Source organism: Dicentrarchus labrax, unplaced genomic scaffold (assembly GCF_905237075.1).
Source record: "Dicentrarchus labrax unplaced genomic scaffold, dlabrax2021, whole genome shotgun sequence".
NCBI lineage: Eukaryota > Metazoa > Chordata > Actinopteri > Moronidae > Dicentrarchus > Dicentrarchus labrax.
In genome coordinates this window covers 1,835-15,000 of record NW_026136702.1, presented here as the reverse complement: position 1 = coordinate 15,000, position 13,166 = coordinate 1,835, and the positions used below count along the sequence as shown (strand labels likewise).

At 43.6% G+C, this 13,166-nt stretch overlaps 1 protein-coding gene across 3 annotated transcripts in view; it reads right to left on the bottom strand.

Moving 5' to 3' along the window:
• LOC127372226 (thyroid adenoma-associated protein homolog) overlaps nucleotides 1-12,259 on the bottom strand; it is a 94,662-nt gene extending 82,403 nt beyond the window's left edge. Inside the window, exons 1-21 of one of the 3 annotated variants that reach the window (XM_051415754.1) lie at nucleotides 12,092-12,259; nucleotides 11,020-11,101; nucleotides 10,833-10,942; nucleotides 10,010-10,140; nucleotides 9,755-9,903; nucleotides 9,633-9,665; nucleotides 9,038-9,086; nucleotides 8,762-8,955; nucleotides 8,375-8,469; nucleotides 7,794-8,017; nucleotides 6,999-7,702; nucleotides 6,325-6,479; nucleotides 6,076-6,231; nucleotides 5,666-5,773; nucleotides 5,450-5,573; nucleotides 4,843-4,988; nucleotides 4,480-4,708; nucleotides 4,256-4,391; nucleotides 4,013-4,149; nucleotides 2,664-2,804; nucleotides 1,803-1,963 (exon numbers count right to left, since the gene is read on the bottom strand). In XM_051415754.1, coding sequence (XP_051271714.1) covers nucleotides 1,803-1,963; nucleotides 2,664-2,804; nucleotides 4,013-4,149; nucleotides 4,256-4,391; nucleotides 4,480-4,708; nucleotides 4,843-4,988; nucleotides 5,450-5,573; nucleotides 5,666-5,773; nucleotides 6,076-6,231; nucleotides 6,325-6,479; nucleotides 6,999-7,702; nucleotides 7,794-8,017; nucleotides 8,375-8,469; nucleotides 8,762-8,955; nucleotides 9,038-9,086; nucleotides 9,633-9,665; nucleotides 9,755-9,903; nucleotides 10,010-10,140; nucleotides 10,833-10,942; nucleotides 11,020-11,092 — 3,255 coding nt within the window. In that variant the 5' untranslated portion in view covers nucleotides 11,093-11,101; nucleotides 12,092-12,259. The remainder of the gene's footprint in view (nucleotides 1-1,802; nucleotides 1,964-2,663; nucleotides 2,805-4,012; nucleotides 4,150-4,255; nucleotides 4,392-4,479; nucleotides 4,709-4,842; nucleotides 4,989-5,449; nucleotides 5,574-5,665; nucleotides 5,774-6,075; nucleotides 6,232-6,324; nucleotides 6,480-6,998; nucleotides 7,703-7,793; nucleotides 8,018-8,374; nucleotides 8,470-8,761; nucleotides 8,956-9,037; nucleotides 9,087-9,632; nucleotides 9,666-9,754; nucleotides 9,904-10,009; nucleotides 10,141-10,832; nucleotides 10,943-11,019; nucleotides 11,102-12,091) is intronic. The other 2 variants (XM_051415743.1, XM_051415735.1) reach the window with 2 other exon arrangements.
• Between the last annotated feature and the right edge of the window lie 907 nt (nucleotides 12,260-13,166).

Sequence of the window (13,166 nt, the reverse complement as noted above, 5' to 3'; positions counted from 1 at the left end):
GTGTGTCTGTGTGTGTGTGTGTCTGTGTGTGTGTGTGTGTCTCTGTGTGTGTGTGTGTCTGTGTGTGTGTGTGTGTGTGTGTGTGTGTGTGTGTGTGTGTGTGTGTGTGTGTGTGTGTGTGTGTGTCTGTCTGTGTGTGTGTCTGTGTGTGTGTGTGTGTGTGTGTCTGTGGGTGTCTGTGTGTGTGTCTGTGTGTGTGTCTGTGTATGTGTCTGTGTATGTGTCTGTGTGTCTGTGTGTGTGTGTGTGTGTGTGTGTGTGTGTGTGTGTGTGTGTGTGTGTGTGTGTGTGTGTGTGTCTGTGTGTGTGTGTGTGTGTGTGGGAGTGTGTTGTTTGCAGCGCTCAGTGTTTTCCTGCTGGCGGTGGAAGTGATTTGGAAAGAATGCAGTGGAAAAGGGAGGAGCGTCGCGGCCGTTAAACCAGCAGGGTCGGGCCCCAAATGAAAGCGTGGCGCTAACGAGGGCGGATGCTAATTGAAGAGCCTCCCGGCGTGGTGTCACAAACACACACAGATATACGCACACACATTCAAATCATTCCCCTGCTACAGTACATTCACACATACAGTGAAGGAAATGACACCTTTCTACCCAGAACACATATTTGCTTTGTGAGCGGATGTAAATATCTCTGCAGATCTCAGCGGAGGCGGCGTTCGTGTCCGCGTTACAGTCGTATTTTTAGATGATCGTCACCGTTTTCTGCTGCACACTAACACAGCTCAGCTGCTGCAGGTTGGTTAGCCATCTCATTCCCAAAGTGTGACGAGACGGAGTCGATATACACCGACAGATCAGACTGTGGGACTATTTTACAGTCTTAATGTGACATATTAGTAGAGGATTAGCACGGCACACCTGTCCGTGGACGATATGAAAATGTCACCGTTATCTTGGCCAAAATAATTCCCATGTTGAGAGGATTAGGATTTTTAAATGACTGGACAGATGTGGGCTCCCCCTTGTCCCCTTGTTCAAAATGGAGGAAATCAATACAGGACTGTATGCTGGCGGGCTAAAGAGCTTTTTCAACTCAAGCCATGTGACGATATGATGAGTATCATTAGTTAGTGTTTTCATTGCAGTAATATCGGATATTGTCCTATGCCGACAGCAGACTGATCAGGGTTTGTTATAATGACATGTAGGAATGCTCTCCCAATATTGATTTCCAATACCAGACTGTGTGAGACTCCACGTGAGGTTGGGGATCACTGTGGGAACTACAACCTGAGACAGAGGCCTGCTGACAATGATGAAGAAAGGTACTGATGACAATTACATTAGTCTTTAATGAGCTTTCAATTTCCACCAACAGCTTTATTCTGAAGGAATTCTATAGTTCTCTCTAACAAATCCCATGAAAATAAAACCATGTGTGAGTCCGTCTTTAAATACTGCCCATGCTGCGGACCTGGAGAATCCCTTTGTGGCACTAACCCCCAAACCCGCTGGTTCTAACTGAAAACCAAATCTCTAATGATGCATTTCTAATTGTTTTTGGACAACAATGGAGTTCTGTGACACAGAGGAGGAAGATATACACACATTAAATAGGGAAATGGGATCCTTTAACTGGCTAACATACTAACATTATTGTATACTAGTGGTTTTAGATTAACAGTCATTACATTTGAACTGCATCGTAACCATAACTGACTGGACAAGAAGCGAACATGAGCCCAAAGACTGAAAGCGAAGTGCCTGAGAGCAGGTAGAAGCTCCTGTGTATGAGCCAGCAGCAGTGAGAGAGAATGAGAGTGATGTTTAGTGTGAGTGTGTGTGAGTCCGTCAGGATCTCACCTGTGCTTCTGTGATGAGCCCGGTGTGTGTGTGCGAGCTGCCGTTGGTGTAGTGCAGAGGCAGGCTCTGACACAGCTGCCCAAGCAGCATGGCCACTTCCTTCATGCTCCGCCAGCAACATACCAGCACCATCTGGGCTGTCACCCTGTAGCCCTCACCGCCTGGAACCAACACACACACACACAGACACACAGACACACAGACACACACACAGACACACACAGACACAGACACAGACACAGACATAGACACACACACACACAGACACACACACACACACACACACACAGACACACAGACACACACACAAAAACGAACAGACACAGACACAGACATGACCACACACACACAGACACACACACACACACACACACACAGACACACACACACACACACACCATGAAGTAACATGGGATAAGTCTGATACATTTTTATGTATTTGGATATAGCGTCACCTTTTATTGTCTCTATTTTTATCTTAATTTATATTTGTCTATGTTTAATTGTTAGGCACCAACTTACCATTAAACTGAAACTAATAGACTGATTTTGTCTCATTATGTAATGTGGCAGATAAAGTCACATTATTTATAGTATATTTCCTTATCACTGTACAGTTACAGTAGTTTAAGTAATCATTTAACAGGATTCCTAGAAGCATTGGACTATAAATGTACCACACAAAAATGAAGGTCAAACACTGCCCCCCTCAGGACATCACTAGTACTGCACTACAAGAGGATTTACAGGAGGAGCAAAACTTGTCAAACACATGTCAGCAATCTCTATCTATAAAGTATTTTCTTTAACTACTTTTTGAAGTATTTTGATAGCTTTATGTGTTTTTGATCTCTAACTCACCTGTGTCCAGTGACGGTGTGTGTGTGGTCTGGGTCTGTGTGTCTCCGGGGTGTGTGTCCAGCTCTCTGGCACTTGTGAAGAAGTCGTTGGTGTCCCTGGGCTGAATCTCCTGCAGGATCCTCTGCAGGCCTGCTGACGTCTCTGTCCACACAGACAACAACAGTCACATTCTCTACGCTCCTATCAACCAAAAGTAACGTTCTGTGCTACAAAATCTCTCTTAATAGATTTATTTTTGTTGATATTTAAGGAAATATAAACTGCTGCAAAACGCCTTCACACAGAATTCATTTCTTTACATATTACTGTCTAGAATAAACAGTTTGTTTGAAAACAATGTATCTTCTCAGCTATTGTTGCACGTTCAATTAACATCGCTGTGCGTGTGTTTGTTAACCACGAGAGAAGAATTTCTCCACTGAATCGCTTTCGTGAGAATTCTGATCACAGCTAAAAAAACAGTAGATTTGAAGCCATAAAGATTCCTGCAGATCCTTCCACATCTGGGGCCTCATGTACTGACGTTGCGTACGCACAAAATTCGTGGATACGCCATTTTTCACGTTCACGTTCGGATGTACTAAAAGTGAAATGAACGTGAGAATGTGCGGTCCCCCGCGGCAGCTTCATTGCTGGCGTACGTACATATTTTTTGATTATGTCAGTTGTCAGTTGGCGACACTCACAGGCGATGCATTGAAATTGCATAGCCGAAATTAACAATTGCTCTCGGGACAGTTGCACTGTATGCAAAGTCATTATAATTTACAATCAAGCAATTAAGCTACACAATTTTAAATCATTTGCAGATTATTTGTGTTAAGGGGTTATTTACTGCAGCGTGCAGTCCTCTACTGCATATGGAGGAAGTAGAACACACTTTTTTTTGGCCTCTACTTCCATCAGCAGCACCTCCAATTCACTCACACAGCCCTATCTAGGCCTATTAATACTAATTAGCATATTCAAATCAGTGTATTTGAGGGAGGGGACAGGGTGGAGCGTTGTGCTCGTGCATGTGCGCTCAATTTCACGTTGATTGTGATGTACAAAGACAATGTGCGTGGGATTCTGCGTACGGAACTTTCACTCTTTCAGTGTACGCCACATTCTAGTAGGAAATCCACGCAAGTCTTAGTACATGAGGCCCCAGGTTTCCTACCAACAGTTAAGTTTAAACTAACAAATGTAGGCGATCTGAGTGAGGGGCTAAAATACAATTAAAATGTTCCAGGACAACAGAGATTATCTCCAGGATGTTTGGTCATTTTAATCAATTTCCAGGTGTTTCCATGACTGGAAAACTAGTCTCTAAATTTCCAGGTTTTCCAGAACGTGTGGGAGTTTACCTGAGTCGGTATCCATGGGGATGAGTCCTTCTGGGGAGGAGCTCTGGACTACAGGGGAGACCACATCAGACATCCTGTAGCACACAGCAATGAGCTCCGACACCAGACATCTCCACTGCTCGGTCCGGCTCAAACTCCTGATAAACACATATTAAAGAAATAAGATGGTGGTGGGTGAATTTGTTCTTCCAATACATGCTGTTAGACCCAAACTGAAGCAGGTGTTTAAGCAGGAGTTCTCACTCAGTGTTGAGATGCTGCAGGACCGCTGTGATGCAGTGGGCTCTGCCATAGAGAGGAGAGGAAGCAGCTGCCTGCAAGAGAGAGGACTCCGCCTTCGACACCTCTAACTGCAGACAGTGCAGCAAGAACTGAACTACTGTGGACAGAAGAGCCATACAGTCCTTACATTCAACACAATATAGTCACATACATACATTTATTAGGGCTATGCATCTGGATCTTACCAGCCAGTGTGTTGAGCTCCAAGGTAACTGCTCCCGAAGGCTGTGGCGGCGGGGAGGGAGGCTGGAAATCGAGGCCCTGCTCCCGCGCACAATGCAGCAGAGTCTGGCTCAGGTGCGGCTGGTGGAGCAGCAGGTTGAGGAGGTGGGCTGCTGAAACGCTGTCAAAAGGCCTGGTGCTGGTACTGAGGTCCAGAGCGGCCCGAAGGACACCACACATCCTCTCCTGGTCCTGACATCATATCATAACATCACATCACTGAAACATCAACCTCAAAGTGCAGTAACGGTGCTTTAAAACCAACGTCAGCACCACATTTTAAACCTAGTTTCAGTGTAGTGACTGAGCTCGGTCCTCGTATTAACCTGCAGGCCCACAGCTGATGGCGGGAGTTGCCGCAGTAACGTCGAGGCCAGCTGTTTGACTTCCAGGAAGTTGCTGGCGACGCAGTAGAGGACATTCTGAGCATGGTCAGAGGTCACAACTTCACCGAGGGCAAACACATCGGGCCCTGAGGAGAACGAGAGGGGTAACGGTGAAGAAACACAGGAGGAGAGGAAGAGGTAGAGCGCACAAAGAGCCAGCTGGAGCGTCAGGTTGGCATCAGAGTAAAGAAGCTGGTCGGTGGTGGATAGACTGTTGGTTCAGGCACCAACAGAAAGATCATCATCACGGAGGTGTCCTTGAGTAAAGCACTGAACTCCTCTGAACCTTTGCATGTACTATATATACTGTACAGCAGCTTTTTGGTGTCAAGGACAAACTGATACACATCAGGCCTGTATTGGATAAGATGTAGTCTCTGATACCCGTCTGATATGATTTGGTTATTCCAATACTGTCGATACTGTAGATTTATTTCCCATTTATTCTGCGGACCCTCCTCCAGGACAAATTTAAAATGTCTGGTGTGGTACTAAGGTAACAACACAGCTGTGATGTTTTGTAAAGTCCGATGTGCAGTAGGCGTACCTGTGCTGAAGGTGAAGAGCTGGCCCAGCACACACAGCAGGTGCAGCGACATAAGACATTTAGAGAAGGAAGCTCCAGGAAGTAAAACCTCCAGCAGCCTCACACACACCCAGCGCAGGAACTCCTGCATCACATCAAAACACACAACAAGTTTATTTTATAAAACAAAAAGACTCCGGTGGTATTGTTGTGTTCAATGTGTGTGGTTCTGTATACCTTGTACAGATGTAGTGTCTGCTGGTCTCGGTCTCTCTGCTCCTGGTCTCTCTCCTGGATCAGCCTCTTCTGCAGCAGCAGAGTGCTGTCCTTCATTCTACAAAGCAACTGTACAGCAGAGGATGTAAGGCATCACTGACATTAACATCACCAAGACAAATATGTGTTTTTGAGGTTTTCTGAACTAGATTATTTTCATGACTGGAAAACTTAATGATCTCTAAAGTAAAACATCATACACATGCCCACATGTCAATAAGTGGTGATATTTTTCCACTTCAAGCTCTTTGTGAACTTTGAACTTGTGCCCATAGGGGGAGCTAGAGTTCCAGCAGTCCATGTGTTAAAGCTAAATCCAGTTTAACACTAAAAATAACACACACACCAAAAACAATGTGAGGTGAACTGACCTTCTTCAGCAGGCTGACCGTCTGCTGTCTGACGCCTGGTGACTGACTGTTAAGATTAGGTGGCAGGAAGTGGCGGATCAGGTCCATTTCCTGTGAGGTCACAACTTCAGTGCTGCGGTGGCTCTCGCACACTAACCCCAAAGCGTCCATCCTCACCTGGGCGGTTAGATTTGATGACACATAAATTAAAGATATGTGCTGCACAAAATGTATGTAAAGATTTAAAAAAAAGGACGCAGACACACTCACCTGATCATGTTTGTGCACCAGTGCTTGCTGCAGTAGGGAGAGGGGCACCAGCCCCCCCCACAGACCCTCCTCTGAGGATGGAACAACACCCTGGGCTCTGGCTGCACGCAGGCACGTCATGAGAGCTCCCAGTGCACCCCTGCTGCCTGAGGGACCTAACGGGGACAGAAGAACTGAGACTGGTTCTACATTTACATTCAGCTGCCAGGACTGTGTTACACAATGCTCCCATTGGAAAAAAGACTGTGGAGACAAGATCTTTAACTGGTGGAGAGACGTTCCTGTGCAGTTGACATCCAGAAGGACAGAGAGACACTAGCTGCAGATATTCAGGGTGTGAAGGGTTGTTATCATACTCTGATAACAATATATATCATAATATATTCTGTTCAATGAATAGTTTATATAAAGTGACTACATGGAAATCTTATTACATTTTATTTGTTGAGTACCATTCACTCAACAGTTTATTTAGAAACTTACAAATTACTATATAAAATATTAATGTCTTAAAATAAGACTTTACTTTGGCGGGTCACACAGGTACTTTAACGTCCTGCGACCCGTTCAAGCAGAGAGAGAGAAAGAAAGAGCGAAAAGCGTTATCTGGTACTCGGAGACGGTGGACCCGTTAAAACATTCGATAGAGCAAAATCTGAAACCATGGACGTTACCTGCGCTGCATGGCGGCCTGTCCTGCAAGGCCTGCACCATGTGTGCCAGACTGGACGGGCTGCAGCGTAGCAGCTTGGGCAGGAAATAGTCCAGGATGTATGTGGTCTGGTCCAGTCTGGCACGGCACAGCACCTGTAACAGGGGGGTTACCCACGTCCGGTGCCAGGGCTCCATCCAGTCCTCTGTGGCCTCGCCGGCCAGCTGTGCCCTGTGGCTGACAAACAGCCTCTCCAGGAGGTCGCTGGCGTAAGGAGCCAGAGTCTGGTCCCCCATCAGGCCCAGGAGACATGAAGGCAGCTGGGGCTGGATGTTAAGCAGGTACCTGGCCCCGTAGAGCTCCACGAGGCAGCCCAAGGAGCCGTACTTCCCCCTCATGTGCCACTCCAGTCCCAGCAGGCTTTGGGTGAGCTCTGTGACGTAAGAGTCCTGGGTTGGGTCAGAAGCGGAGGGGTCGGTGTGCTGATGGAGGAGGAGGAGGTTGCGGAACAGAGAGCGGGTTTGGTGGCGGACCCCGTCCAGTGGGTGCTCCCAGTGGGAGTAGATGTGCTCCAGCAGGTGTTGCTGTAGCTCTGAACCTCCGCTGAGGGACTGCTGGAGGCGGGGGGGGCAGGGCTGGTTCTTGCCCTGCAGGCAGTCCAGGGCCGCGCTGCTCCACAGGGTCAGAACCCGAGCCACCACCATGGCTGTGCTGGACTCCTTTATGCTAAAGAAAGACACAGACTGCTGTTGTTAATGATGAAGGATTACAGCCGGGAGTCATCAGGACTGAACCGGGCTCAGGTTAGTGGACGTACCTGACATCGAGATCCAGCAGTGTGTCCGGGACCAGCAGCAGCAGCTGTTCCCACTGGGGCCCGGGGAGAGCGCCCTTCCAGCTCAACATGGCCAGAGCGCCATGACACAGGTACAGAGAGACACCCGGAGGGCGACCACTGGTGCACAGACCCTCACACCTCTGCTTCAGCCACTGAGGGGCCGAGTCCAAACCCTGGGCTGAGCTACGCAGCAGACTGCACACCTGACACACACACACACACACACACACACACACACACACACACACACACACACACACACACACACACACGAGATGGACCAAGAGAATAACTGCAGGTTCCACATGGAAACTGTTATATTATTATAATACTGTTATATTATATTATTATAATACTGTTATATTATTATATTATTATAATACTGTTATAATATTTTAGTACTGTTATATTCTTGTACTACTGTTACACTCGCTGTTACATGTTAAATTCAGACTTTATTATTTATTTATCATCACTTTAGAAGACAATCTCATTCAGAACAGAAGTAAATATTCTCAGATATTATGTGCACAATGCTGAATTCTTCATTTTCAACTCACCACAGAAGCAACTTCGTCTCCACAGCCGATGACGGACCTGATCAATAACACCACAGCCATGCCGGCCGTACTCTGGACGGACTGGATGAACTCCTCTAGAGACAGCAGGACAAATGGAGCACAGACACATGTTTGTGTGTGGTTTCTTATTTAAGAGCATAAAATGCCCTCATTTAAAATTAAAGAGCAATCAGGAGTTTGGGAAGTTTATTTAAAGTGTTAAACTTTGATACTACTAGTATAAAAAACAGCAAAAAGAAAAAACAGTCCTAAACATATAAGATAATAATAATAAAACAGATAATAAACAAAATCACACATACACAGATTATTACTATTATACTAATAATGATAATAAGATTTAATAGGTACTCAAAGGTTCCTTACCGTCAGTGAGGATGTGTATGTAGGAGCCCAGGAGGCTGCTCAGCGTGTCCTCCAGCTCGCAGTGACTCTGCTCAGCCTCCAGGGCGGCGCTGACGGCCTCCTGAGACCTCTGGATCACCAGCATGGAGGTCTTCACCGCGGCCAGACAGGACTGCATCAACTGGGCCTGGGCAATGTGGCGCCCAGCTAGACCGCTAGAAAGATAAATTAAAAGAGAAAGTAAAGGGAATGTAGCTGCGTGAGGCCCAGTGTGCAATATGCTATGAAAATCTTTACCTGTTCTGGTGAAGGTATTCACTCAACCCCTTGTGAAGGAACTGCAACACTACACACAGGAGAAGAGAGGCAGAGACTTTTACACTGTTATATGATCAGGGTTAAATATACATATTCCAAGTAAGACACGCAGTTTGACTGTCTGTCAGCTCTGTAAACAAAGCAACCAACAGTTGGAGAGATACAAAACAAAAACCCACATTTATAGTCACAAGAACAAACACACTGACTTCTTAAGTAGAGCTGCAGGATAATAATCGGGACAGATATTAATTATTGTTCAGTAATGGGAAACAGTATATTGTTACATTGTTCATATGTAAAACAGTTGATAGTCTTTATTACGCTCGTCATACAACAGTGTAACCTAACAGGTGAATGTGAGTTTGCATAGCTGCATGTAAACAGGAATATTAGTGGAACAAACATTTTCATTAGCCATGTAAACAGCTTAATAGGAATATTGTCTTTTTCAGAATAAGAGTAAACAACTGAATATTTAGTGCCTGTAAGCTTCGTCACTGAGAGGTTTTACTCATCAGACATTCCTCACTTTAACTTTCTTTAACTTTTAAAGAGTAAGTTGGACACTAACCTTCAGGCAGCAGTTTGTTGACACATCTCTCACCTGCAGATGGAGAATGTTGGAAGGGTCGTTATTTATCTGAACAACAGGAAGAGAGATTTATCCGTCTGTCGGTGAGAGCAAACACTCACCGAGAGCGAATCCATCCAGACAGGCAGCGACGGAGTCTACCACGTGTGGATACCGGTCTGCAGCTGGGTCGGACAGACAGTCAGACACGCAGGCAGACAGACGGTTCACAGCGCGCTCTTGTAGCCAGACGGGTACTGAAGCTAAGGCACTGAGGAAAACACAGACAGTCACAGAACATCCAGAGGACAAAAGCAGCTGCTGACTAACTTCTGGAGTTAGAGTGGTAGTTTGGGTTTTCCTTTCTGTCCTCGTACCTGGCAATGGCTCTTCGTAGGGGGTTCTTGGCCTGCAGGGAGGTGTAGACCAGAGACAGGGTGTGCAGACAGGCGTCCAGAAGAGCTCCATCAGGCTGCTCCTCACTCAGCGCCTCCAGCTGGGACCCTGCCTGGAGACAGGAGGGACACACAGCGCTCATAGAATCTGTATGGTAGCACTGCCTCCACATCATGAACAACATAAAGCAACTAATGGGAAGTAACTAAGTACAAATACTCTGTTACTGCACTAAAGGACTCTTTTAAGGTAGCTGTACTTTACTAGAGTATTTAGTTACTTTTTACTTTAAAACAGGCTCGTTACTCGTTAGGGGAATTATTGACTGTCGGTAGAAATATCCTTCAGAGAAACCAAAAGAGTACTTTTATACTTTAATACTTTAATACTTTCCAGGGACCGTCCATGTTTGCTCGTGTTCGTGGTGTGCTCGTCCGTTCTGACCACAGTCGATCTGTCCGCTTTACGAACTGTTTCTCTCTAACATTAATTTGACCACAGCTCGGACTCACATACAGTTTAAATATTCCAGGACAACACAGATTATTTCCAGGATATTTGATCATCTGAATCAATTTCCAGCCTGGAAAAGTACTCTCTAAATATCCAGGTTTTCCAGGACGTGTGGATACACTGAAAGATGTTTCGTAAAGCTGAAGGTGACGTCCTCAAACCCAAAGATATTCAGATCTTCATTCTGATGGTATTTCTTCAAACAATGAAGCTATTATTCAAATAAGAAGTGATTGATTGATTAGTTTACACAGAAGTGATTCATGAAGATCCAATAAAACAACCTTTTACCTTTTGAACCAGCTGGATCTGCTGCACGGGCTCCGTCAGCTCCAAACAGGACTGCAGGGTCTGAGCGAGCTGCCTGACTCCATCCTCTCCTCCACCCACAGAGAGGGACGCTGGGAAACATCACACACAGCTATTAATCACTTAGGAAGCGTAATGCGTTTGCTCGTCAGCAGTTGGGCCACGTTACCTATCAGCTGGTGCAGTTTGTCCTCATCCAGAACCACGGCCTCCACTCTGGCCGTCTTCTTCTTCACCACCATGACTCTGCCCTGAGTGAGTGAGGAGCACCAGCGCTTCCATTCAGTTCATCAGTGTAAAGCAACATTTCCACATTGTAAATGGCGTTGACTTTAAATACGTCAACCTCTATAAACCCTCACTCTCTCTCAGACAATGGATCACATTACAGCCACACAGGGTTGTGTTTGGGCAACAATCTGCTGATAGGAAATGTATTAAAAAGTCTCATTTTAGGAAAACGGACACACCACCATATGGATCAAATCTGAGTTTCAAAAGGTTTTTATGGAAGCAGAACAATGAATGTGTGTCTGTGTTTATCCTATAACATCCAACATCAGAGCCAGTTTGTCTCCCAGCTGGAGGTTTAAACCCAACAATCAATACAGCCGATTAGAGAATGGATGCAATATCACAATATGACATTTCAACAAAAAGCTTTGCTGTTAGAAATAGAAAGGATTAGAAACACTTCCAACAATTACTATATTAAAGAGCTTTTTTGAAATGAATGCTTTTAAAAATAGAACTTGTGTCTGTACAGAGCTGCTAGAAAGTTTTCAGATTATTTCTTTATTCAATAGGAAATCACTTTATCAATGAAATGAAATGAGAGATCTTTAGGGAACAAACTGGCTTGGAGAGAAAGTTCCCTAAAATAGGAGCAAAAGTCCAAATTCATCAACATTTGTGCTTTTCCACAAACTTCCTGCAGTTCTTGTGTTCCCTATTTAAAGTCCATCAGCTGTTCTCTAACTGTTACTGTGTATGCATTTAATATCAGATGAAATCTCCAGAAACTCACTCAGTCAATCAGTTGACTCACTGACAGAAAAGGAGCTTGCTGATGTTAGCTGCTAACTATTAGCTCGTTAGCTGCCTGTCGCTGACTCTACGTCCGTCATTCAAATGCGACACAGACACAGAAAACACCGAAGCAATAAAACAATAAAACAACTCTCCCAAAAAGAGCCGAGCGCTTCACTTAAAGAGGAAAGTTCAATAGAAGAATCATTCACCTCAGTTCAGCATGTGCTTCACTCTCAGCTCCTCAGCTGCAGCTGGAACCGGATGTCAAGCTGGAGCACACAGCCTTCACTGCCGGGACTTTCACAATAAAACCAGGTTCAACACACAACAAAATAAAAGCACAGAGATTCAACCAATAATAAAATAAAATCAGATTCAACAAATAAAATGAAATCAGAGATTCAACACATAAAATAAAATCAGAGAGATTCAACAAATAAAATAAAATCAGAGAGATTCAACAAATAAAATAAAATCAGAGAGATTCAACAAATAATAATATAAAATCAGAGAGATTCAACAAATAAAATAAAATCAGATTCAACAAATAAAATAAAATCAGATAGATTCAACAAATATAATTAAAATCAGAGAGATTCAACAAATAAAATAAAATCAGATAGATTCAACAAATACAATAAAATCAGAGAGATTCAACAAATAAAATAAAATCAGATTAAACACATAACAAAATAAAATCAGATAGATTCAACAAATAAAATAAAATCAGAGAGATTCAACAAATACAATAAAATCAGAGAGATTCAACAAATAATAATATAAAATCAGAGAGATTCAACAAATAAAATAAAATCAGATTCAACACATAAAATGAAATCAGAGCGATTCAACAAATAAAATAAAAATCAGAGAGATTCAACAAATAACAAAAATAAAATCAGAATTCAACAAATAAAATAAAATCAGATAAATTCAACAAATAACAAAATAAAATCAGAGAGATTCAACAAATAAAATAAAATCAGAGAGATTCAACAAATAACGAAATAAAATCAGAGAGATTCAACAAATAAAATAAAATCAGACAGATTCAACAAATACAATAAAATCAGAGAGATTCAACAAATAAAATAAAATCAGATTCAACAAATAATAAAATCAGATTCAACAAATAACGAAATAAAATCAGAGAGATTCAACAAATAAAAAATAAAATCAGAGAGATTCAACAAATAAAATAAAAGCAGAGAGATTCAACAAATACAATAAAATCAGAGAGATTCAACAAATAAAATGAAATCAGAGAGATTCAACACATAAAAT